The following is a 23,690-nucleotide window of genomic DNA, read 5'->3' on the forward strand; positions in this document are numbered from 1 at the left end:
TCTGTCTGTCTGTTTGTGTTTGTGTGTTTATCACAATCTACATATTTTGCAGACACTACAAGCCCTCTCATCACCCCTCAGCCCTCTCATCACCCCTCAGCCCTCTCATCACCCCTCAGCCCTCATCACCCCTCAGCCCTCTCATCAACCCTCAGCCCTCTCATCAACCCTCAGCCCTCATCACCCCTCAGCCCTCTCATCACCCCTCAGCCCTCTCATCAACCCTCAGCCAACTCATCAAACCTCAGCCCTCATCACCCCTCAGCCCTCTCATCACCCCTCAGCCCTCTCATCAACCCTCAGCCCTCATCACCCCTCAGCCCTCTCATGAACCCTCAGCCCTCTCATCACCCCTCAGCCCTCTCATCAACCCTCAGCCCTCATCACCCCTCAGCCCTCTCATCAACCCTCAGCCCTCATCACCCCTCAGCCCTCTCATCACCCCTCAGCCCTCTCATCAACCCTCAGCCCTCTCATCACCCCTCAGGCCTCTCATCAACCCTCAGCCCTCTCATCAACCCTCAGCCCTCTCATCACCCCTCAGCACTCTCATCACCCCTCAGCCCTCTCATCAACCCTCAGCCCTCTCATCACCCCTCAGCCCTCTCATCACCTCTCAGCCCTCTCATCAACCCTCAGCCCTCTCATCACCCTTCAGGCCTCTCATCAACCCTCAGCCCTCATCACCCCTCAGGCCTCTCATCAACCCTCAGCCCTCTCATCACCCCTCAGCCCTCTCATCAACCCTCAGCCCTCATCACCCCTCAGGCCTCTCATCACCCCTCAGCCCTCTCATCACCTCTCAGCCCTCTCATCAACCCTCAGCCCTCTCATCACCCCTCAGGCCTCTCATCAACCCTCAGCCCTCTCATCAACCCTCAGCCCTCTCATCACCCCTCAGCCCTCTCATCACCCCTCAGCCCTCTCATCACCCCTCAGCCCTCATCACCCCTCAGCCCTCTCATCAACCCTCAGCCCTCTCATCACCCCTCAGCCCTCTCATCACCCCTCAGCCCTCTCATCACCCCTCAGCCCTCTCATCAACCCTCAGCCCTCATCACCCCTCAGCCCTCTCATCACCCCTCAGCCCTCTCATCAACCCTCAGCCCTCTCATCACCCCTCAGCCCTCTCATCAACCCTCAGCCCTCTCATCAACCCTCAGCCCTCTCATCACCCCTCAGCCCTCTCATCAACCCTCAGCCCTCTCATCACCCCTCAGGCCTCTCATCAACCCTCAGCCCTCTCATCAACCCTCAGCACTCTCATCAACCCTCAGCCCTCATCACCCCTCAGGCCTCTCATCAACCCTCAGCCCTCTCATCACCCCTCAGGCCTCTCATCAACCCTCAGCCCTCTCATCAACCCTCAGCCCTCTCATCAACCCTCAGCCCTCATCACCCCTCAGGCCTCTCATCAACCCTCAGCCCTCTCATCACCCCTCAGCCCTCTCATCACCCCTCAGCCCTCTCATCAACCCTCAGCCCTCTCATCACCCCTCAGCCCTCTCATCACCTCTCAGCCCTCTCATCACCCCTCAGGCCTCTCATCAACCCTCAGCCCTCTCATCACCCCTCAGCCCTCTCATCAACCCTCAGCCCTCATCACCCCTCAGCCCTCTCATCACCCCTCAGGCCTCTCATCAACCCTCAGCCCTCTCATCACCCCTCAGCCCTCTCATCACCCCTCAGCCCTCTCATCAACCCTCAGCCCTCTCATCACCCCTCAGGCCTCTCATCACCCCTCAGCCCTCTCATCACCTCTCAGCCCTCTCATCAACCCTCAGCCCTCACCCTCATCTCTCATCCCCTCAGCCCTCTCATCAACCCTCAGCCCTCATCACCCCTCAGCCCTCTCATCAACCCTCAGCCCTCTCATCACCCCTCAGCCCTCTCATCAACCCTCAGCCCTCTCATCACCCCTCAGCCCTCTCATCAACCCTCAGCCCTCTCATCACCCCTCAGCCCTCTCATCACCCCTCAGCCCTCTCATCAACCCTCAGCCCTCATCAGCCCTCTCATCAACCCTCAGCCCTCTCATCACCCCTCAGCCCTCTCATCACCCCTCAGCCCTCTCATCACCCCCTCAGCCCTCTCATCACCCCTCAGCCCTCTCTCATCAACCCCTCAGCCCTCTCATCAACCCTCAGCCCTCTCATCAACCCTCAGCCCTCTCATCACCCCTCAGCCCTCTCATCAACCCCTCAGCCCTCTCATCACCCCTCAGCCCTCTCATCAACCCTCAGCCCTCTCATCAACCCTCAGCCCTCTCATCACCCCTCAGCCCTCTCATCAACCCTCAGCCCTCTCATCAACCCTCAGCCCTCTCATCAACCATCACCTCAGCCCTCTCATCACCCCTCAGCCTCTCTCATCAACCCTCAGCCCTCTCATCACCCCTCAGCCCTCTCATCAACCCTCAGCCCTCTCATCAACCCTCAGCCCTCATCAACCCTCACCCCTCAGCCCTCTCATCACCCCTCAGCCCTCTCATCAACCCTCAACACCCCTCAGCCCTCTCATCACCCCTCAGCCCTCTCATCAACCCTCAGCCCTCTCATCAACCCTCAGCCCTCTCATCACCCCTCAGCCCTCTCATCAACCCTCAGCCCTCTCATCAACCCTCAGCCCTCTCATCACCCTCAGCCCTCTCATCAACCCTCAGCCCATCATCAGCCCTCATCATCTCATCAACCCTCAGCCCTCTCATCAACCCTCAGCCCTCTCATCAACCCTCAGCCCTCTCATCACCCCTCAGCCCTCTCATCACCCCTCAGCCCTCTCATCAACCCTCAGCCCTCTCATCAACCCTCAGCCCTCTCATCACCCCTCAGCCCTCTCATCAACCCTCAGCCCTCTCATCACCCCTCAGCCCTCTCATCACCCTCAGCCCTCTCATCAACCCTCAGCCCTCTCATCACCCCTCAGCCCTCTCTCATCACCCCTCATCATCACCCCTCAGCCCTCATCACCCCTCAGCCCTCTCATCAACCCCTCAGCCCTCTCATCAACCCTCAGCCCTCTCATCACCCCTCAGCCCTCTCATCAACCCTCAGCCCTCTCATCACCCTCAGCCCTCAGGCCTCTCATCAACCCTCAGCCCTCTCATCACCCTCAGCCCTCTCATCAACCCTCAGCCCTCTCATCACCCCTCAGCCCTCTCATCACCCCTCAGCCCTCTCATCACCCCTCAGCCCTCTCTCATCACCCCTCAGCCCTCATCACCCCTCAGGCCTCTCATCAACCCTCAGCCCTCTCATCACCCCTCAGCCCTCATCAACCCTCAGCCCTCTCATCAACCCTCAGCCCTCTCATCACCCCTCAGCCCTCATCACCCCTCAGGCCTCTCATCAACCCTCAGCCCTCTCATCACCCCTCAGCCCTCAACCCCTCAGCCCTCTCATCAACCCTCAGCCCTCTCATCACCCTCAGCCCTCATCACCCCTCAGGCCTCTCATCAACCCTCAGCCCTCTCATCACCCTCAGCCCTCTCATCACCCCTCAGCCCTCTCATCACCCTCAGCCCTCTCATCAACCCCTCAGCCCTCTCATCAACCCTCAGCCCTCTCATCACCCCTCAGCCCTCTCATCAACCCTCAGCCCTCTCATCAACCCAGCCCTCAGCCCTCTCATCAACCAACCCTCTCAGCCCCTCTCTCATCAACCCTCAGCCCTCTCATCACCCCTCAGCCCTCTCATCAACCCTCAGCCCTCTCATCAACCCTCAGCCCTCTCATCACCCCTCAGCCCTCTCATCAACCCTCAGCCCTCATCACCCTCAGCCCTCTCATCAACCCTCAGCCCTCTCATCAACCCTCAGCCCACTCTCATCAACCCTCAACCCTCTCATCAGCCCTCTCCTCACCCCTCTCATCAACCCTCAGCCCTCTCATCACCCCTCAGCCCTCTCTCCTCACCCCTCTCATCAACCCTCAGCCCTCTCATCACCCCTCAGCCCTCCCATCAACCCTCAGCCCTCTCATCACCCCTCAGCCCTCTCATCACCCCTTAGCCCTCTCATCACCCCTCAGTCCTCTCATCAACCCTCAGCCCTCTCATCAACCCTCAGCACTCTCATCACCCCTCAGCCCTTTTCTCACCCCTCTCATCACCCCTCAGCCCTCTCATCACCCCTCAGCCCTCTCATCAACACTCAGCACTCTCATCACCCCTCAGCCCTCTCATCACCCCTCAGTCCTCTCATCACCCCTCAGCCCTCTCATTACCCCTCAGCACTCTCATCACCCCTCAGCACTCTCATCACCCCTCAGCCCTCTCATCACCCCTCACCCCTCTCATCAACCCTCAGCCCTCTCATCACCCCTCAGCCCTCTCCTCACCCCTCTCATCAACCCTCAGCCCTCTCATCACCCCTCAGCCCTCTCATCAACCCTCAGCCCTCTCATCACCCCTCAGCCCTCTCATCACCCCTCAGTCCTCTCATCAACCCTCAGCCCTCTCATCACCCCTCAGCACTCTCGTCACCCCTCAGCCCTTTTCTCACCCCTCTCATCACCCCTCAGTCCTCTCATCACCCCTCAGCACTCTCATCACGCCTCAGCCCTCTTCTCACCCCTCTCATCACCCCTCAGTCCTCTCATCACCCCTCAGTCCTCTCATCACCCCTCAGCACTCTCATCACCCCTCAGCCCTCTTCTCACCCCTCACATCACCCCTCAGCCCTCTCATCACCCCTCAGTCCTCTCATCACCCCTCAGCCCTCTCATCACCCCTCAGCACTCTCATCACCCTCATGTCTTTCAGGTCAAGGGTTAGAGTTAGGACATAACCAATCACACGTTGGTCTAAAGCTAGGTTAAGTTCAATGGCTAAAGCCCATAGTGATGTGGTCCAGGCAGCAGGGAAGTGGAGAGTAATCTGTAACCTGAGTAATCAAGCATTTCGCTACACCCGCAATAACATCTGCTAAACATGTGTATGTGACCAATACAATTTGATTGGATTTGAATGAGTCATAATAAATACCACAACACTCCCTCTAGTGGCATGTTTTAGAATGAGTCATGAGAAATACCACAACACCCCCTCTAGTGGCAGATACCTTCTCTTGGTCAAGATTTCCTCATAGGGCACTGCAGCCTGTACTATGAGTCAACCCCCAGAAGACTCTCATTCTAATACTGCATAGTGTGTGTGTGCAGATGCTTCTCTGTAAGCTTGGTAAAGTCTATCCATCTCTGTTGCCTCTGACCTCTAAACTTCCTCCCCCCAGGACATGACCCATTCCTGGCCATCCCAGCAACCCTCAGGAGGGAGTCAGGCCCAACGCTTCCCCTATAACCCTAAGGTAGGGCTGTCTGTGTCTGTGTGTCTGTCTGTGTCTGTCTGTGTGTGTGTGTGTGTGTGTGTGTGTCTTTAATTTCTCTCTTGCTCTCTCTCTCGCTCTCTTTAGGAAGCAAAGCCGCACACAACTCAGCAAAGTATGTATTCACACTCCAGTGTGTGTTTTTGTCCTGTGTGTATATGTCTGTAACCTTTCCCTGTCATGTTATACCGGATATGTATAGCGTGACAATGTGTGTGTGTCTTCACTCCTGTGTCTCCCTCGTCTCTCTCTCTCTCTCTCTCTCTCTCTCTCTCTGTGTGTCTCTCTCTCTCTCTCTCTCTCTCTCTCTCTCACACACACACCTCTCTCTCTCACCTCTCTCTCTCTCACACACACACCTCTCTCTCTCACCTCTCTCTCATCTGTGTCTCTCTCTCACCTCTCTCTCTCTCTCTCTCTCTCTCTCACCTCTCTCTCTCTCTCTCACCTCTCTCTCTCTCTCTCTCTCTCTCTCTCTCTCTCTCTCTCTCTCTCTCTCTCTCTCTCTCTCTCTCACCTCTCTCTCTCTCTCTCTCTCTCACCTCTCTCTCTCTCTCATCTGTGTCTCTCTCTCTCACCTCTCTCTCATCTGTGTCTCTCTCTCACCTCTCTCTCTCGCAGCTTGGGAGAATGTGCAGCAGCTGAGGATGACCCAGCCTCACGTGGCGCCTCACAAATCGTAAGTGGGACACGAGAAACATGATCTACCTAAGGTCACCGAACACTGGGGCCATGAGCCGGGCTGTGATCCTCGCTTACACACAAACACGCACGCACACACTTACAAACCGACACACACACACAGAGGGAGTAGTACTAATCGGACAGTTTTAGTTGTGTAGCCAACATGGCATAAAAACACCAGGACACCAGTCCAAAGGTGACCTGACATTTGTGTGAACTTCTTCAGATGCAGAACAGTCTCCTGACTTATTAACTCTTTATATCCTCTGTCAGAGATGACATATCATACATCATTACTGGACTGGATACAGCCTCTGTCAGTCATACCTCATTACCCCCTCACAACTAGACTGGATACAGCCTCTTGTCAGTCATACCTCATTACCCCCTCACAACTAGACTGGGTACAGCCTCTGTCAGTCATACCTCATTACCCCCTCACAACTAGACTGGATACAGCCTCTGTCAGTCACACCTCATTACCCCCTCACAACTAGACTGGATACAGCCTCTGTCAGTCACACCTCATTACCCCCTCACAACTAGACTGGATACAGCCTCTGTCAGTCATACCTCATTACCCCCTCACAACTAGACTGGATACAGCCTCTTGTCAGTCATACCTCATTACCCCCTCACAACTAGACTGGATACAGCCTCTGTCAGTCATACCTTATTACCCCCTCACAACTAGACTGGGTACAGCCTCTGTCAGTCATACCTCATTACCCCACTCACAACTAGACTGGATACAGCCTCTGTCAGTCATACCTTATTACCCCCTCACAACTAGACTGGATACAGCCTCTGTCAGTCATACCTCATTACCCCCTCACAACTAGACTGGATACAGCCTCTGTCAGTCACACCTCATTACCCCCTCACAACTAGACTGGATACAGCCTCTGTCAGTCACACCTCATTACCCCCTCACAACTAGACTGGATACAGCCTCTTGTCAGTCATACCTCATTACCCCCTCACAACTAGACTGGGTACAGCCTCTGTCAGTCACACCTCATTACCCCCTCACAACTAGACTGGATACAGCCTCTTGTCAGTCATACCTCATTACCCCCTCACAACTAGACTGGGTACAGCCTCTGTCAGTCACACCTCATTACCCCCTCACAACTAGACTGGATACAGCCTCTGTCAGTCATACCTTATTACCCCCTCACAACTAGACTGGATACAGCCTCTGTCTACTTCATCCTTTCATTTACTTTAGTCTTTCTCTTTACGTATGGTTTGAATTTTTTTCCCAGTATGCTCGCTGATGACTTGAAGCTCAGCAGTGACGAGGAGGATGCTGACAAGGTAGGGACGCCCAATAACATTCTACAAACCTTTCAGAACATTTTAGCAATATTTCAGACACTCTCTCCGCCCTCCCTCTTTCCTCCCTATCTCCTCCCTCCTTGCACCATTCCTCTCTGCTCCCTCCAACACTCCTCTAGCCCCCCCCCACACCTCTACCGTTGGCTTCTACACAGTAAAAGAAAGAAGCCAAACTAGTTTTTTAGTAACTATAGTAACAAATAACTTTGTAACTGAGTAACGTGGCTACATCCCTTATTTAAAGTTGTATTATCTGGAAAGGGTGGGAGGAAGAGAGAAGATTGAGAGAGGGGTCGAAGATTGAGAGGGAGAATAGCATGCGAATAGCAAACCTGCAGTTTGGTGAGGGGCCAGGCCTGGGGGGGCTGGGAGAGAGAGAGAGAGAGAGAGAGAATAGCATGCGAAATGGCTTTTTGAGATAACATTACTACACACAGATCATAAACATAATGTTAGCTAGCTAACAGTGAGCTGTACCTAGAAAACGAATGAATTTAGAAACGTATAATACCTGTAGCTAGACTCTTACCTGTATACATGGATGAACGCTTCAAACCCTTTGATTAAATAAGACGTCCTGTGTCGTTTCCGTTATGTTTGTACAGCTTGGCCCGTTGTGTCAAGTCCCTCTGGTTCACACTGACCGTGTGCAATGCCATAAGAATCATCTTAAGCTTTAGCCCCCACCCAAACCCTGACCATTGTACTCGCCCTAGCAGAGCTGGTTAGGCTTTAGCCCCCACCCAAACCCTGACCATTGTACTCGCCCTAGCAGAGCTGGTTAGGCTGTTTTCATGTTATTTTGTACTCGCTCTAGCAGAGCTGGTTAAGCTTTAGCCCCCACCCAAACCCTGACCATTGTACTCGACCTAGCAGAGCTGGTTAAGCTTTAGCCCCCACCCAAACCCTGACCATTGTACTCGCCCTAGCAGAGCTGGTTAGGCTTTAGCCCCCACCCAAACCCTGACCATTGTACTCGCCCTAGCAGAGCTGGTTAGGCTGTTTTCATGTTATTTTGTACTCCCTAGCAGAGCTGGTTAGGCTGTTTTCATGTTATTTTGTACTCGCCCTAGCAGAGCTGGTTAAGCTTTAGCCCCCACCCAAACCCTGACCATTGTACTCGCCCTAGCAGAGCTGGTTAAGCTTTAGCCCCCACCCAAACCCTGACCATTGTACTCGCCCTAGCAGAGCTGGTTAAGCTTTAGCCCCCACCCAAACCCTGACCATTGTACTCGCCCTAGCAGAGCTGGTTAGGCTGTTTTCATGTTATTTTGTACTCGCCCTAGCAGAGCTGGTTAAGCTTTAGCCCCCACCCAAACCCTGACCATTGTACTCGCCCTAGCAGAGCTGGTTAAGCTTTAGCCCCCACCCAAACCCTGACCATTGTACTCGCCTAGCAGAGCTGGTTAGGCTGTTTTCATGTTTTCATGTTATTTTGTACTTTTGCCCTAGCAGAGCTGGTTAGCTTTTTCATGTTATTTTGCCCCCACCCAAACCTGACCATTGTACTTTTTGTACGCCTAGCAGAGCTGGTTAAGCTTTAGCCCCCACCCAAACCCTGACCATTGTACTCGCCCTAGCAGAGCTGGTTAGGCTGTTTTCATGTTATTTTGTACTCCCTAGCAGAGCTGGTTAGGCTGTTTTCATGTTATTTTGTACTCCCTAGCAGAGCTGGTTAGGCTGTTTTCATGTTATTTTGTACTCCCTAGCAGAGCTGGTTAGGCTGTTTTCATGTTATTTTGTACTCCCTAGCAGAGCTGGTTAGGCTGTTTTCATGTTATTTTGTACTCCCTAGCAGAGCTGGTTAGGCTGTTTTCATGTTATTTTGTACTCGCCCTAGCAGAGCTGGTTAGGCTGTTTTCATGTTATTTTGTACTCCCTAGCAGAGCTGGTTAGGCTGTTTTCATGTTATTTTGTACTTAGGCTGTTTTCCTAGCAGAGCTGGTTAGGCTGTTTTCATGTTATTTTGTACTCCCTAGCAGAGCTGGTTAGGCTGTTTTCATGTTATTTTGTACTCCTAGCAGAGCTGGTTAGGGTGTTTTCATGTTTTTTGTACTCCCTAGCAGAGCTGGTTAGGCTGTTTTCATGTTATTTTGTACTCCTAGCAGAGCTGGTTAGGCTGTTTTTCATGTTATTTTGTACTCCCTAGCAGAGCTGGTTAGGCTGTTTTCATGTTATTTTGTACTCCCTAGCAGAGCTGGTTAGGCTGTTTTCATGTTATTTTGTACTCCTAGCAGAGCTGGTTAGGCTGTTTTCATGTTATTTTGTACTCCCTAGCAGAGCTGGTTAGGCTGTTTTCATGTTATTTTGTACTCCCTAGCAGAGCTGGTTAGGCTGTTTTCATGTTATTTTGTACTCCTAGCAGAGCTGGTTAGGCTGTTTTCATGTTATTTTGTACTCCCTAGCAGAGCTGGTTAGGCTGTTTTCATGTTATTTTGTACTCCCTAGCAGAGCTGGTTAGGCTGTTTTCATGTTATTTTGTACTCCTAGCAGAGCTGGTTAGGCTGTTTTCATGTTATTTTGTACTCCCTAGCAGAGCTGGTTAGGCTGTTTTCATGTTATTTTGCAGAGCTGGTTAGGCTGTTTTCATGTTATTTTGTACTCCCTAGCAGAGCTGGTTAGGCTGTTTTCATGTTATTTTGTACTCCTAGCAGAGCTGGTTAGGCTGTTTTCATGTTATTTTGTACTCCCTAGCAGAGCTGGTTAGGCTGTTTTCATGTTATTTTGTACTCCCTAGCAGAGCTGGTTAGGCTGTTTTCATGTTATTTTGTACTCCTAGCAGAGCTGGTTAGGTTGTTTTCATGTTATTTTGTACTCCTAGCAGAGCTGGTTAGGCTGTTTTCATGTTATTTTGTACTCCCTAGCAGAGCTGGTTAGGCTGTTTTCATGTTATTTTGTACTCCTAGCAGAGCTGGTTAGGCTGTTTTCATGTTATTTTGTACTCCCTAGCAGAGCTGGTTAGGCTGTTTTCATGTTATTTTGTACTCCCTAGCAGAGCTGGTTAGGCTGTTTTCATGTTATTTTGTACTCCCTAGCAGAGCTGGTTAGGCTGTTTTCATGTTATTTTGTACTCCCTAGCAGAGCTGGTTAGGCTGTTTTCATGTTATTTTGTACTCCATAGCAGAGCTGGTTAGACTGTTTTCATGTTATTTTGTACTCCCTAGCAGAGCTGGTTAGGCTGTTTTCATGTTATTTTGTACTCCCTAGCAGAGCTGGTTAGGCTGTTTTCATGTTGTTTTGTACTCCCTAGCAGAGCTGGTTAGGCTGTTTTCATGTTATTTTGTACTCCCTAGCAGAGCTGGTTAGGCTGTTTTCATGTTATTTTGTACTCCCTAGCAGAGCTGGTTAGGCTGTTTTCATGTTATTTTGTACTCGCCCTAGCAGAGCTGGTTAGGCTGTTTTCATGTTATTTTGTACTCCCTAGCAGAGCTGGTTAGGCTGTTTTCATGTTATTTTGTACTCCCTAGCAGAGCTGGTTAGGCTGTTTTCATGTTATTTTGTACTCCCTAGCAGAGCTGGTTAGGCTGTTTTCATGTTATTTTGTACTCCCTAGCAGAGCTGGTTAGGCTGTTTTCATGTTATTTTGTACTCCCTAGCAGAGCTGGTTAGGCTGTTTTCATGTTATTTTGTACTCCCTAGCAGAGCTGGTTAGGCTGTTTTCATGTTATTTTGTACTCCTGGTTAGGCTAGCAGAGCTGGTTAGGCTGTTTTCATGTTATTTTGTACTCCCTAGCAGAGCTGGTTAGGCTGTTTTCATGTTATTTTGTACTCCCTAGCAGAGCTGGTTAGGCTGTTTTCATGTTATTTTGTACTCCATAGCAGAGCTGGTTAGACTGTTTTCATGTTATTTTGTACTCCCTAGCAGAGCTGGTTAGGCTGTTTTCATGTTATTTTGTACTCCCTAGCAGAGCTGGTTAGGCTGTTTTCATGTTGTTTTGTACTCCCTAGCAGAGCTGGTTAGGCTGTTTTCATGTTATTTTGTACTCCCTAGCAGAGCTGGTTAGGCTGTTTTCATGTTATTTTGTACTCCCTAGCAGAGCTGGTTAGGCTGTTTTCATGTTATTTTGTACTCCCTAGCAGAGCTGGTTAGGCTGTTTTCATGTTATTTTGTACTCCTAGCAGAGCTGGTTAGGCTGTTTTCATGTTATTTTGTACTCCTAGCAGAGCTGGTTAGGCTGTTTTCATGTTATTTTGTACTCCTAGCAGAGCTGGTTAGGCTGTTTTCATGTTATTTTGTACTCCTAGCAGAGCTGGTTAGGCTGTTTTCATGTTATTTTGTACTCCCTAGCAGAGCTGGTTAGGCTGTTTTCATGTTATTTTGTACTCCTAGCAGAGCTGGTTAGGCTGTTTTCATGTTATTTTGTACTCCTAGCAGAGCTGGTTAGGCTGTTTTCATGTTATTTTGTACTCCCTAGCAGAGCTGGTTAGGCTGTTTTCATGTTATTTTGTACTCCCTAGCAGAGCTGGTTAGGCTGTTTTCATGTTATTTTGTACTCCCTAGCAGAGCTGGTTAGGCTGTTTTCATGTTATTTTGTTGTTTTTTTGCCAACGTTTACTGACACCGGCCATCTTCAACCGGGTGTTGAGCGTTTGTCACGACTTCCGCCGAAGTCGGTTCCTCTCCTTGTTCGGGCGGCGTTCGGCAGTCGACGTCACCGGTATTCTAGCCATCGCCAATCCACCTTTCATTTTCCATTTGTTTTGTTTTGTTTTCCCACACACCTGGTTTACATTCCCTCATTACTTGTTGTGTATATAACCCTCTGTTCCCCCCCATGTCTGTGTGGGGTATTGTTTATTATCAGGTGGGTACGCTTCCGGCCGGTGTACGCCGGGTTTTGTTGTGTACCCGTGCTTTGTGGCAGCCGGTACTTTGTACTTGGTTGTGTGTACTTTGTACTTGGTTGTGTGTACTTTGTACTTGGTTGTGTGGACTTTGTACTTGGTTGTGTGTACTTTGTGCTTGGTTGTGTGTACTTTGTACTTGGTTGTGTGTACTTTGTACTTGGTTGTGTGTACTTTGTGCTTGGTTGTGTGTACTTTGTACTTGGTTGTGTGTACTTTGTGCTTGGTTGTGTGTACTTTGTACTTGGTTGTGTTGGTTGTGTGTACTTTGTACTTGGTTGTGTGTACTTTGTGCTGCCTCACTTGTTCTTTGGGCATTTATTTTTTGTGACGCAGTTGCGTCCTGTTTTAATAATTGCCTGAGTAAAGTGCTTAGTCCACTCATCTCTGCTCTCCTGCACCAGCTACACCCACCGGTTGACAGCATTCGTAAATTCATCAGTTATTCTGCGTTCTGGTACACTCAGACGAGAGTGCTCTGAAACAGTTGTTGCAGTGACATTCTATTGAAATGGATACTTTCATAGTGGAGCCTTTTGTTAAGTTTTATTATGCAATACAGTAGACAGGATTACCTTCACATAATGACCAGCTCAAATAGATAGAAGCGTGTTTTAAGGCAGACCAATCCCAACTCATCTCTCAGCATGTCCAGCCCACTCATTATCTCAGCCAATCATGGCTAGTGGGAAGGTTGCTGACTTTCTCTGTGGCTTAATTATCTAGTCTTGTAATTTAATTGTATTTGTATTTACAAACGTCATACAAGTTTGTAATTAAGGCACATGAATGTTTTCAAGATCGAGACGGCATTTCTGCTAAAAAAGCACATTTTGAATTTAAAAAAAGTTTACGTTCAAACGGCTCTCCTGTGAAGTAGTGACATGCACCTAGTTTCCTGAAACGGGTCACATATTGTTTTCACCTATCCAATGGCAGGTCAATATGGGCAGCACAGGGTTAACACTACTTGTTCATGGTTACACGCTAATGAATGATGCCAGTCTCTCTTGTCTCCTTTTCTGTCATCTCTCTACTAGGACCCTGAGCAGTCAGCCTCCTGGACTGGTAACAATAGGTACTAGATGTGTCTAATGCATTGTGTGTGTGTGTCCTGATTGTCTAGTCACTTTTACCCCTACCCACAGTACATGTACATACTACCGCAGTTACCTTGACTACCTTTACTGTAGTTACCTAGACTACCTCGTTCCCCTGCACATTGACTCATTACCAGTGCCCCTTGGATAGAGCCTCATTACCGGTACCCCTTGGATAGAGCCTTGTTACCGGTACCCCTTGGATAGAGCCTTGTTACCGGTACCCCTCGGATAGAGCCTCATTACCGGTACCACTTGGATATAGCCTCGTTACCGGTACCCCTTAGATAGAGCCTCGTTACCGGTACCACTTGGATAGAGCCTCGTTACCGGTACCGCTTGGATAGAGCCTCATTACCGGTACCCCTTAGATAGAGCCTTGTTACCGGTACCCCTTGGATAGAGCCTCGTTACCTGTACCCCTTGGATATAGCCTCGTTACCGGTACCCCTTAGATAGAGCCTCGTTACCGGTACCACTTGGATAGAGCCTCGTTAGAGGATAGAGCCTCTCGTTACCGGTACCGCTTAGATAGAGCCTCGTTACCGGAACCCCTTAGATAGAGCCTTGTTTACCGGTACCCCTTGGATAGAGCCTCGTTTCCGGTACCCCTTGGATAGAGCCTCGTTACCGGTACCCCTTGGATAGAGCCTTGTTACCGGTACCCCTTGGATAGAGCCTTGTTACCGGTACCCCTCGGATAGAGCCTCATTACCGGTACCACTTGGATATAGCCTCGTTACCGGTACCCCTTAGATAGAGCCTCGTTACCGGTACCGCTTGGATAGAGCCTCGTTACCGGTACCGCTTAGATAGAGCCTCGTTACCGGAACCCCTTAGATAGAGCCTTGTTTAGAGCCTTGTTTACCGGATACCCCTTGATAGAGCCTCGTTACCGGTACCCCTTGGATAGAGCCTCGTTACCCCTTAGATAGAGCCTTGTTAGATTAGATAGAGCCTTGTTACCGGTACCACTTGGATAGAGCCTCATTACCGGTACCCCTTAGATAGAGCCTTGTTACCGGAACCCCTTAGATAGAGCCTTGTTACCGGTACCCCTTGGATAGAGCCTCGTTACCGGTACCGCTTAGATAGAGCCTCTTTACCGCTACCCCTTGGATATAGCCTCGTTACCGGTACCCCTTAGATAGAGCCTCGTTACCGGTACCACTTGGATAGAGCCTCGTTACCGGTACCGCTTAGATAGAGCCTCGTTACCGGAACCCCTTAGATAGAGCCTTGTTTACCGGTACCCCTTGGATAGAGCCTCGTTTCCGGTACCCCTTGGATAGCGCCTCGTTACCGGTACCCCTTAGATAGAGCCTTGTTACCGGTACCACTTGGATAGAGCCTCGTTACCGGTACCCCTTGGATAGAGCCTTGTTACCGGTACCCCTTGGATAGAGCCTCATTACCGGTACCACTTGGATATAGCCTCGTTACCGGTACCCCTTGGATAGAGCCTCTTTACCGCTACCCCTTGGATAGAGCCTCGTTACCGGCACCCCTTGGATAGAGCCTCGTTACCGGTACCCCTTGGATAGAGCCTCGATACCGGTACCCCTTGGATAGAGCCTCGTTACCGGTACCCCTTGGGTAGAGCCTCGTTACCGGAACCCCTTAGATAGAGCCTTGTTTACCGGTACCCCTTGGATAGAGCCTCGTTTCCGGTACCCCTTGGATAGAGCCTCGTTACCGGTACCCCTTGGATAGATAGAGCCTCGTTACCGGTACCCCTTGATAGAGCCTCGTTACCCACTTGGATAGAGCCTCGTTACCGGTACCCCTTGGATAGAGCCTCGTTACCGGATAGAGCCCTTGGATAGAGCCTCGTTACCGGATAGAGCCCCCCCTTGGATAGAGCCTTGTTACCGGTACCCTTGGATAGAGCCTTGATAGAGCCTCTTGTTACCCTTGGATAGAGCCTCGTTACCGACCCTTGGATAGAGCTCGGGATAGAGCCTCATTACCGGTACCACTTGGATAGAGCCTCGTTACCGGTACCCCTTAGATAGAGCCTCGTTACCGGTACCCCTTGATAGAGCCTCGTTACCGGTACCCTTGGATAGAGCCTCGTTACCGGAACCCCTTAGATAGAGCCTTGTTTACCGGTACCCCTTGGATAGAGCCTCGTTACCGGTACCCCTTGGATAGAGCCTCGTTACCGGTACCCCTTAGATAGAGCCTTGTTACCGGTACCACTTGGATAGAGCCTCATTACCGGTACCCCTTAGATAGAGCCTTGTTACCGGAACCCCTTAGATAGAGCCTTGTTACCGGTACCCCTTGGATAGAGCCTCGTTACCGGTACCGCTTAGATAGAGCCTCTTTACCGCTACCCTTGATATAGCCTCAAGTACCGGTACCCCTTAGATAGAGCCTCGTTACCGGTACCACTTGGATAGAGCCTCGTTACCGGTACCGCTTAGATAGAGCCTCGTTACCGGAACCCCTTAGATAGAGCCTTGTTTACCGGTACCCCTTGGATAGAGCCTCGTTTCCGGTACCCCTTGGATAGCGCCTCGTTACCGGTACCCCTTAGATAGAGCCTTGTTACCGGTACCACTTGGATAGAGCCTCGTTACCGGTTAGATAGAGCCCTTGGATAGAGCCTTGTTACCTCGTACCCCTTGGATAGAGCCTCACCCCTTGGATAGAGCCTCGGTACCCTTACTTGGATATAGCCTCGTTACCGGTACCCTTGGATAGAGCCTCTTTACCGCTACCCCTTGGATAGAGCCTCGTTCCGGTACCCCTTGGATAGAGCCTCTCGGTACCCTTGGATAGAGCCTACCCTTGGATAGAGCCTCGTTTCCGGTACCACTTGGATAGAGCCTCGTTACCGGTACCCCTTGGATAGAGCCTCGATACCGGTACCCCTTGGATAGAGCCTCGTTACCGGTACCCCTTGGATAGAGCCTCGTTACCGGTACCCCTTAGATAGAGCCTCGTTACCGGAACCCCTTAGATAGAGCCTTGTTACCGGTACCACTTGGATAGAGCCTCGTTACCGGTACCCCTTGGATAGAGCCTCGTTACCGGTACCCCCTGGATAGAGCCTCGATACCGGTACCCCTTGGATAGAGCCTCGTTACCGGTACCCCCTGGATAGAGCCTCGATACCGGTACCCCTTAGATAGAGCCTTGTTACCGGTACCCCTTGGATAGAGCCTCATTACCGGTACCACTTGGATATAGCCTCGTTACCGGTACCCCTTGGATAGAGCCTCTTTACCGGTACCCCTTGGATAGAGCCTCGTTACCGGCACCCCTTGGATAGAGCCTCGTTACCGGTACCCCTTGGATAGAGCCTCGTTACCCTTGGATAGAGCCTCTTGGATAGAGCCTCGATACCGGTACCCCTTGGATAGAGCCTCGTTACCGGTACCCCTTGGGTAGAGCCTCGTTACCGGAACCCCTTAGATAGAGCCTTGTTACCGGTACCCCTTGGATAGAGCCTCGTTACCGGTACCCCTTAGATAGAGCCTCGTTACCGGTACCCCTTGGGTAGAGCCTTGTTACCGGTACCCCTTAGATAGAGCCTCGTTACCGGAACCCCTTAGATAGCGCCTCGTTACTGGAACCCCTTAGATAGAGCCTCGTTACCGGATCCCCTTGGATAGAGCCTTGTTACCGGTACCCCTTGGATAGAGCCTCGTTACCGGAACCCCTTAGATAGAGCCTCGTTACCGGAACCCCTTAGATAGAGCCTCGTTACCGGAACCCCTTAGATAGAGCCTCGGAACCCTTAGATAGAGCCTCGTACCCCCCTTAGATAGAGCCTCAATACCCCTTAGATAGAGCCCTTAGATAGAACCCCTTAGATAGAGCCTCGTTACCGGAACCCCTTAGATAGAGCCTCGTTACCGGAACCCCTTAGATAGAGCCTCGTTACCGGATCCCCTTGGATAGAGCCTCGTTACCGGTACCCCTTGGATAGAGCCTCAATACCGGAACCCCTTAGATAGAGCCTCGTTACCGGTACCCCTTAGATAGAGCCTCGTTACCGGAACCCCTTAGATAGAGCCTCGTTACCGGAACCCCTTAGATAGAGCCTCGTTACCGGATCCCCTTAGATAGAGCCTCGTTACCGGAACCCCTTGGATAGAGCCTCGTTACCGGACCCCTTGGATAGAGCCTCGATACCGGAACCCCTTAGATAGAGCCTCGTTACCGGTACCCCTTGGATAGAGCCTCGTTACCGGTACCCCTTGGGTAGAGCCTCGTTTATGGAACCCCTTGGGTAGAGCCTCGTTACCGGAACCCCTTAGATTGAGCGTCGTTATTGTTCTTTTATTACTATTTCCTTTTTATTTAGTGATTTTTTTTTTACTCTGTGTTGTTGGGAAAGGCTCGTAGGTCAACATTTCACAGTAAAGTCTACACCTGTTCTAATTCAGGAAGCAATATGAAGGTGTGGAATGTGACAGTTGGATGGTAGACCAATCCATGTTATCTTTCTCCTGGTCACTCTTAAACAGACGCACACTGATAGTGACCAATGAAGAGGGCCAATGAGTTTGAGCGTCCACAAATTGTTTGTACTGTATGTGTGTTCGTGCAACTGTGCGTGTTTGTGCGTGCCCGTGTGTGTGTGTGTGTGTGTGTCTGTGTCTAAGCTGACCCCTTTCTGGTGTGTGTGTTTATTGATTGACAGTCTGTCGGAACAGCACACACACACACATGGTGGGAGGGTGAGACATTCATGCTCAGACTCTTCAGGCTCAGACTCTTCAGGCTCAGACTCCTCCAGTGAGTCGGAGGAGAGCAGTAGCCAGCGCCTTCGTAGCCCCAGCCCAGAAACACACTCCGATCCTGGGACACCCACCGACGCTCAGTCCTCGGCTGCACCGAGGAGGTAGTACCACCACGATCACTGTCTGTCACACTGCTGTCTGTCTGTATACCATATCTCTCTCTCTTTAGCTACCTCTCTCTCTCATGGCATTTCTCATTCTTTCTTTCTAGATTTTTCTCTCTCCCTTTAGCCCCTTCCACACTTTTTTCTACCTCCCCCTTTTTCTCTCTCCCATTTAGAATTCTCTCTCTCTCTCTCTCTCTCTCTCTCTCTCTCTCTCTCTCTCTCTCTCTCTCTCTCTCTCTCTCGTTGAGGCAGGGAGGGGTATGCAGGGAGAGGGGGGTAGGGGAGGGGTATGTAGGGGGAGGGGAGGCAGGGGGTGGGAGGGTTGTGCAGGGTGAGGGGAGTTGCTGTAGGAATTAGAGTTTGGGCGTCACGTGAACAAGCCCAGTCCCAAAGAGGAAAGCCCATGGGAGTTGGGAGTCCCGGAGATTCGGTTTCATGCTAACATTGCGTTAGTACGTAGTTAGCATGACAGTCTCTCCCACACTAATAACCAACAGCAGACTCTTACACTAAAGTAAAGGTAAGACCAACTTTAAAATGGAAGTTTCATTGGCAGTGAGTTACAAGCATGTAAATGCCCAGTAGAGAGAGACCTATAAGGACCTTTACACCACTGCTTATAGACAGACCACTCTCTCTCTCAATTGGAGAGGGAGAGAGAGGTGTGGGGGGGGGTATTGTCAATGGAGGGGGACAGCAGTTGGGGGTGTAGGTTAGCTATGCAGAGAGAGCTGAGTAGGATAAACCTGCTTCTCCTGTCTGTATGAATGGAAGCTCCTGTGTGTCTGTGTATGACCATAGCTGGCTCTATTCATGCAGTATATCAGGCCCCTATAGAGGTGGTGGGAGGTGGGAGTGAGAGTGGTGGTGCGGGGGTGGGAGCCCCATGTGTTTTTCATCTACGTTGAGCGAATGAGCGTTATAGTGTCTCCCAAGGAGGAGGAGTGAGGGGGGGGGGTAGCGCTCCAGAGCTCCAGTTAGAGACAGGGAGGGAGGGGACAGAGAGGGTACAAGAGATGCAGTGTCTTCTCTGGAAAAGAGGGTGAGGGGAAGGGGGGGTGACCTGGGAGGGGGCGTGACCTGGGAGGAGAGCAGTGGTTGAGTAGAGGAGTAGTTTAAATTAGCTCTGGTCAGCTACTGGAGAGAGGGGTGGAGAGAGAAGGGTAGAGAAGGGGGGGAGAGAGAGAGAGAGGAAAAAATAGAAAACAATTAGAGAGTAGGAAAGTAATTGTACCCTCCACCAGTGAGTATATCCTCTTCTTTTTAAAGCTCTTCTATTCTTTCTTGATTAATGAGTGAGTTGTTAGGCAGAATAAACAGCATGTGTGTGTGTGGGCGGGGGGTTATCGTCTGTCAGGGCACATGTGTGTAGATTCCAGAGAAAGTAGAAAAGGAAGGAAGGTTGAAGAAGGAGCCACTGTTTTTAAAACTGGTCTTCTTAGACTCTGGTTGAACGAGTGGTAGTTTTGACAGTGCGTTGTCTTAATGTACGTGTGCAGTATAGATTAGAGCAGTTTAGAAAATTGCAGTTTTGACAGTGGTGATAAGAATGAAGCTGGGACTGTGAGTAAGAAATGTGGGTACTGTTTGTATGGTTTTCAGTGTGTTGTGTGTTTTGAAATATTCCAGTGTGTCATATTTTTTCAGGGAATCTATCATTTACCCCTGTCACTGTTGCTTCCTCTCTCATTCTCCTCTCTCTCTCATTCTCCTCTCTCTCTCATTCTCCTCTCTCTCACATTCTCCTCTCTCTCATTCTCCTCTCTCTCATTCTCCTCTCTCTCTCTCATTCTCCTCTCTCTCTCTCATTCTCCTCTCTCTCTCTCATTCTCCTCTCTCTCTCTCATTCTCCTCTCTCTCTTCTCTCTCTCTCATTCTCCTCTCATTCTCCTCTCATTCTCTCTCTTCTCCTCTCTCTCTCATTCTCCTCTCTCTCTCTCATTCTCCTCTCTCTCTCATTCTCCTCTCTCTCTCATTCTCCTCTCATTCTCCTCTCATTCTCCTCTCTCTCTCTCATTCTCCTCTCATTCTCCTCTCATTCTCCTCTCATTCTCCTCTCTCTCATTCTCCTCTCTCTCTCTCATTCTCCTCTCTCTCTCTCATTCTCCTCTCTCTCTCTCATTCTCCTCTCTCTCATTCTCCTCTCTCTCTCTCATTCTCCTCTCTCTCTCTCATTCTCCTCTCTCTCTCATTCTCCTCTCTCTCTCAGTCTCCTCTATCTCTCAGTCTCCTCTCTCTCTCAGTCTCCTCTCTCTCTCAGTCTCCTCTCTCTCTCAGTCTCATCTCTCTCTGTCTCCTCTCTCTCATTCTCCTCTCTCTCTCATTCTCCTCTCTCTCATTCTCCTCTCTCTCATTCCGTACTCTATCCCTCCCTCCCCTTCAGAATTCTCTCTTTCTTCACAGAAAGAAGTGAGCAAACGACAGATCCTTCTCTTCCTCCTTCCCTCCTGTTCCCCTCCTTACACAACTGTATTAAACATGTAGTTTTCTTTAAAAACAATAATATATATATATTGCACTGGCCATTCAACATATCAATATTTTGTGGGGAAAAGCTCATCTGTATATTTATAAATAGTGTTTCTTGCTGCTCAGGAAGATTGTTGTTTTTGGCTTAACCCCTGTTTTCATTGAATATAGTTCAATGACTTTCTGCAAGTTACTGACAGTGGAAGTTAGTGTTTAAAACCAATGTGAATGTATCAAAGTCAACCTGACTTGTTCTTCACAAAAAGCATGATCCCTCTCCTTTGCTGTTCCTACTGGACTGTTTCTCTACTCATCCCTCTCCCCTTAAATATGTCATCCCTCTCCATCCTCCTCTCTTTTCTCAGACAGATCACCCCCCCACCACTCAGTGGCAGCTGGATAAGTGGCTGAAGAAAGTCCGAAAAAAATCCTCCTCCTGGGATTCCAGCAACCGTGACCACACCCAGAGAGCTACAGAACACAGCTCGCCCTCCCCAGACCCCCACAGAGCCCCGTCTCCAGCCAGATCCTGGGGGACCAGAGAGGACTACAGCCCCGGCCAGAGCCCTGTTCCCAGCCCACACTTTAACTACAGCCCCAGGCATAGCCCTCGGCCTAGCCCTCGGCCTAGCCCTGGCTACAGCCCCTGTCCCAGTCCTTGCCACAGCCCAAGACACAGCCCCATCCTTAGCCCGGTCCCCAGTGTCTGTCTGAGTCCCTGCCTCAGCCCCAGAGCCAACCGCGACCCTAGCCCCATACCCCGACACCCCCCTAAGAGTCCTAGTCCCAGCCTTACTCAGTCTAGCTCCCGTCACTATCCTCAGGTTCGGAGTCCTCATCAGGAAAGCTTCAGGCCTCTCACGCGGCCTAGCTTAACATCCAGCCCGAGCCATAGACCCAAAATCAGGATCGCACCTGCTCCCAGCTTTGAGTCCAAGAGCAAACTGAGGCACAGTTCCTCTCCCCAGCCTCCACTTCAGCACGGCTCCAGGCCTAAACCCAAACAGAGCCAATCTGTTCCCACTCCCAAGAACACAGCCAAGGCAGCCCCTGCGCTGAGCACTGAGCCGAGCCACAGACCCAGACCTAGTCCCAACTCCAGTCCCAGGCTTCATTCTCAGCCTAGGTTGAAACACAACCCCATCCTAGCACTCAAAACCAGCCAACAACTAACAACCTCTGGACAAAGGCCCAAGGAGAGTAGCAGACTCAGCCACAATTCCAACTCCAAACCCAGGCCCAAGTTTGGGCCTAGTTTGACAACCAGCCTCAGTACCAGTCCCAGTCCCACACCCAGGGCCAAGACCTTACCTCCCGCAGACCCTAGCAGAGAGACCAGCAGCAGAGTTGGTCACAGTTCCAAATCGAGTCCCAAGCCACATTCTCGGCCGATCTCCAAAGCTGGTTCTGGGCCTAGCTCTAGATCCAGCCCCAGTCCTATACCCAAAGTCAAGTCCCGGGAGAACCCTGCTCCCCACCCAAAGCCTCCACAGAGGAAGCCCCAATCCAGGGAGAGAGAACGGGAGGTGGACAACCGGAGAGAGACCCAGGCAGCAGACAGGAAGGCAGACAGGCAGGCAGAGGGAAGAGGGCGGTGTAATGTAGAGAGACAGGGAGAGAGGCCAGGGGAGAAACAGGGAGAGAGAAGACTGGCAGAGGATAAGTTGCTAAGACGCCCCTGGGTCCAGAGTTCAGAGGAGGAAGAGGACGTAGAGGAGAGAAAGAGGAGGAGGGAGGAGAGAGAGAAGGAGGAGAAGAGGAGGAGGAGGAAGGAGCAGCAGCAGCAGAGTGGTGAATGGCAGGCGGTCCAGCCCAAGCAGAGACCTCACACCAACAGCGAGCGACACCGCAATCCCATTGATCCACAACGCCACGGGACTAAGAAAAAGAGGAGGAGGAAGAGTGAGGAGGAAGAGAGAGAGTCTCAGCCGGACCCTTCCCTTCCGCCCTCCTCCCCCACACCTGTCATCCCTCCCACAGATTCCTCTTCTTCATCATCTTCCTCATCAGAGTCCGACTCGGAGCCCAGTCTGCCTCCCAACGTCGCCAAAGTCCCAGCCGACTCCACGTCCAGCCAGCGTCCCATCCCCAGGAGAGGGCACCAGGGCCCTGGGAGGCCTTCAGACACCAGGCCAGGAGTGCTCTACCCCACTGCCACATCCAACCAAGCCCACGGGCCGCAGAGCCAGGCAAAGCAGAAACTCTACACCTTGGTCCCATTTGGGCGTAGTGAGCAAGCCCCATCCTCACACCGAGGCCTGAGGAATCTGGTGGTGCAGTTAAACCTCTCCCTGCTCAGCAGAGTGCCTGATACTACGACAGACACCCCAGCCTCTCACAAACACCCCTCCTCTTCCTCTTCCAAGCAAAAAGAGGCCATGAGACACCTGTACACCCCAGAGACAGAGGGAGGAGACAGCAGGAGGAAACGGAAGGTAACACACATTTCTCTTTTTCTGTGTAAACAAGGTAGTTGTACTGTAGCTAGTTTATCATGGAATATTAATGTCACCCTTTACTGAGACCTGAGGTCACTGTTGATTCCGAAATACAATAGGCTGGTGTCTGTGATGTAGTGGTAAATGCTGTTTACTCTCCACTACATCTCTGGTGATGTTGCTTCAGAACTGCAATACCCTGAAATCCGTGGTGTTGCTTCAGAAGAATTACAATAGCCTGGTGTCCATCACTGTTGCTTTAGAACTATAGTAGCCTGGTGTCCATCACTGTTGCTTTAGAACTATAGTAGCCTGGTGTCCATCACTGTTGCCTTAGAACTATAGTAGCCTGGTGTCCATCACTGTTGCTTTAGAACAATAGTAGCCTGGTGTCCATCACTGTTGCTTTAGAACTATAGTAGCCTGGTGTCCATCACTGTAGCTTTAGAACTATAGTAGCCTGGTGTCCATCACTGTTGCTTTAGAACAATAGTAGCCTGGTGTCCATCACTGTTGCTTTAGAACTATAGTAGCCTGGTGTCCATCACTGTTGCTTTAGAACTATAGTAGCCTGGTGTCCATCACTGTTGCCTTAGAACTATAGTGGCCTGGTGTCCATCACTGTT

General features: G+C 50.9%; 1 protein-coding gene across 1 annotated transcript in view; it reads left to right on the plus strand.

The window, feature by feature from the left end:
• LOC115113082 (AF4/FMR2 family member 3-like) overlaps positions 1 to 23,690 on the plus strand; it is a 68,686-nt gene that overhangs the window by 33,185 nt on the left and 11,811 nt on the right. Inside the window, 8 exon segments of the mRNA XM_065015286.1 lie at positions 5,231 to 5,305; positions 5,411 to 5,438; positions 5,945 to 6,002; positions 7,276 to 7,327; positions 13,234 to 13,271; positions 17,951 to 18,129; positions 18,132 to 18,151; positions 20,992 to 23,061. Coding sequence (XP_064871358.1) covers positions 5,231 to 5,305; positions 5,411 to 5,438; positions 5,945 to 6,002; positions 7,276 to 7,327; positions 13,234 to 13,271; positions 17,951 to 18,129; positions 18,132 to 18,151; positions 20,992 to 23,061 — 2,520 coding nt within the window.

This window comes from Oncorhynchus nerka, linkage group LG3, assembly GCF_034236695.1.
Source record: "Oncorhynchus nerka isolate Pitt River linkage group LG3, Oner_Uvic_2.0, whole genome shotgun sequence".
In the NCBI taxonomy this organism is placed as follows: Eukaryota; Metazoa; Chordata; class Actinopteri; order Salmoniformes; family Salmonidae; genus Oncorhynchus; species Oncorhynchus nerka.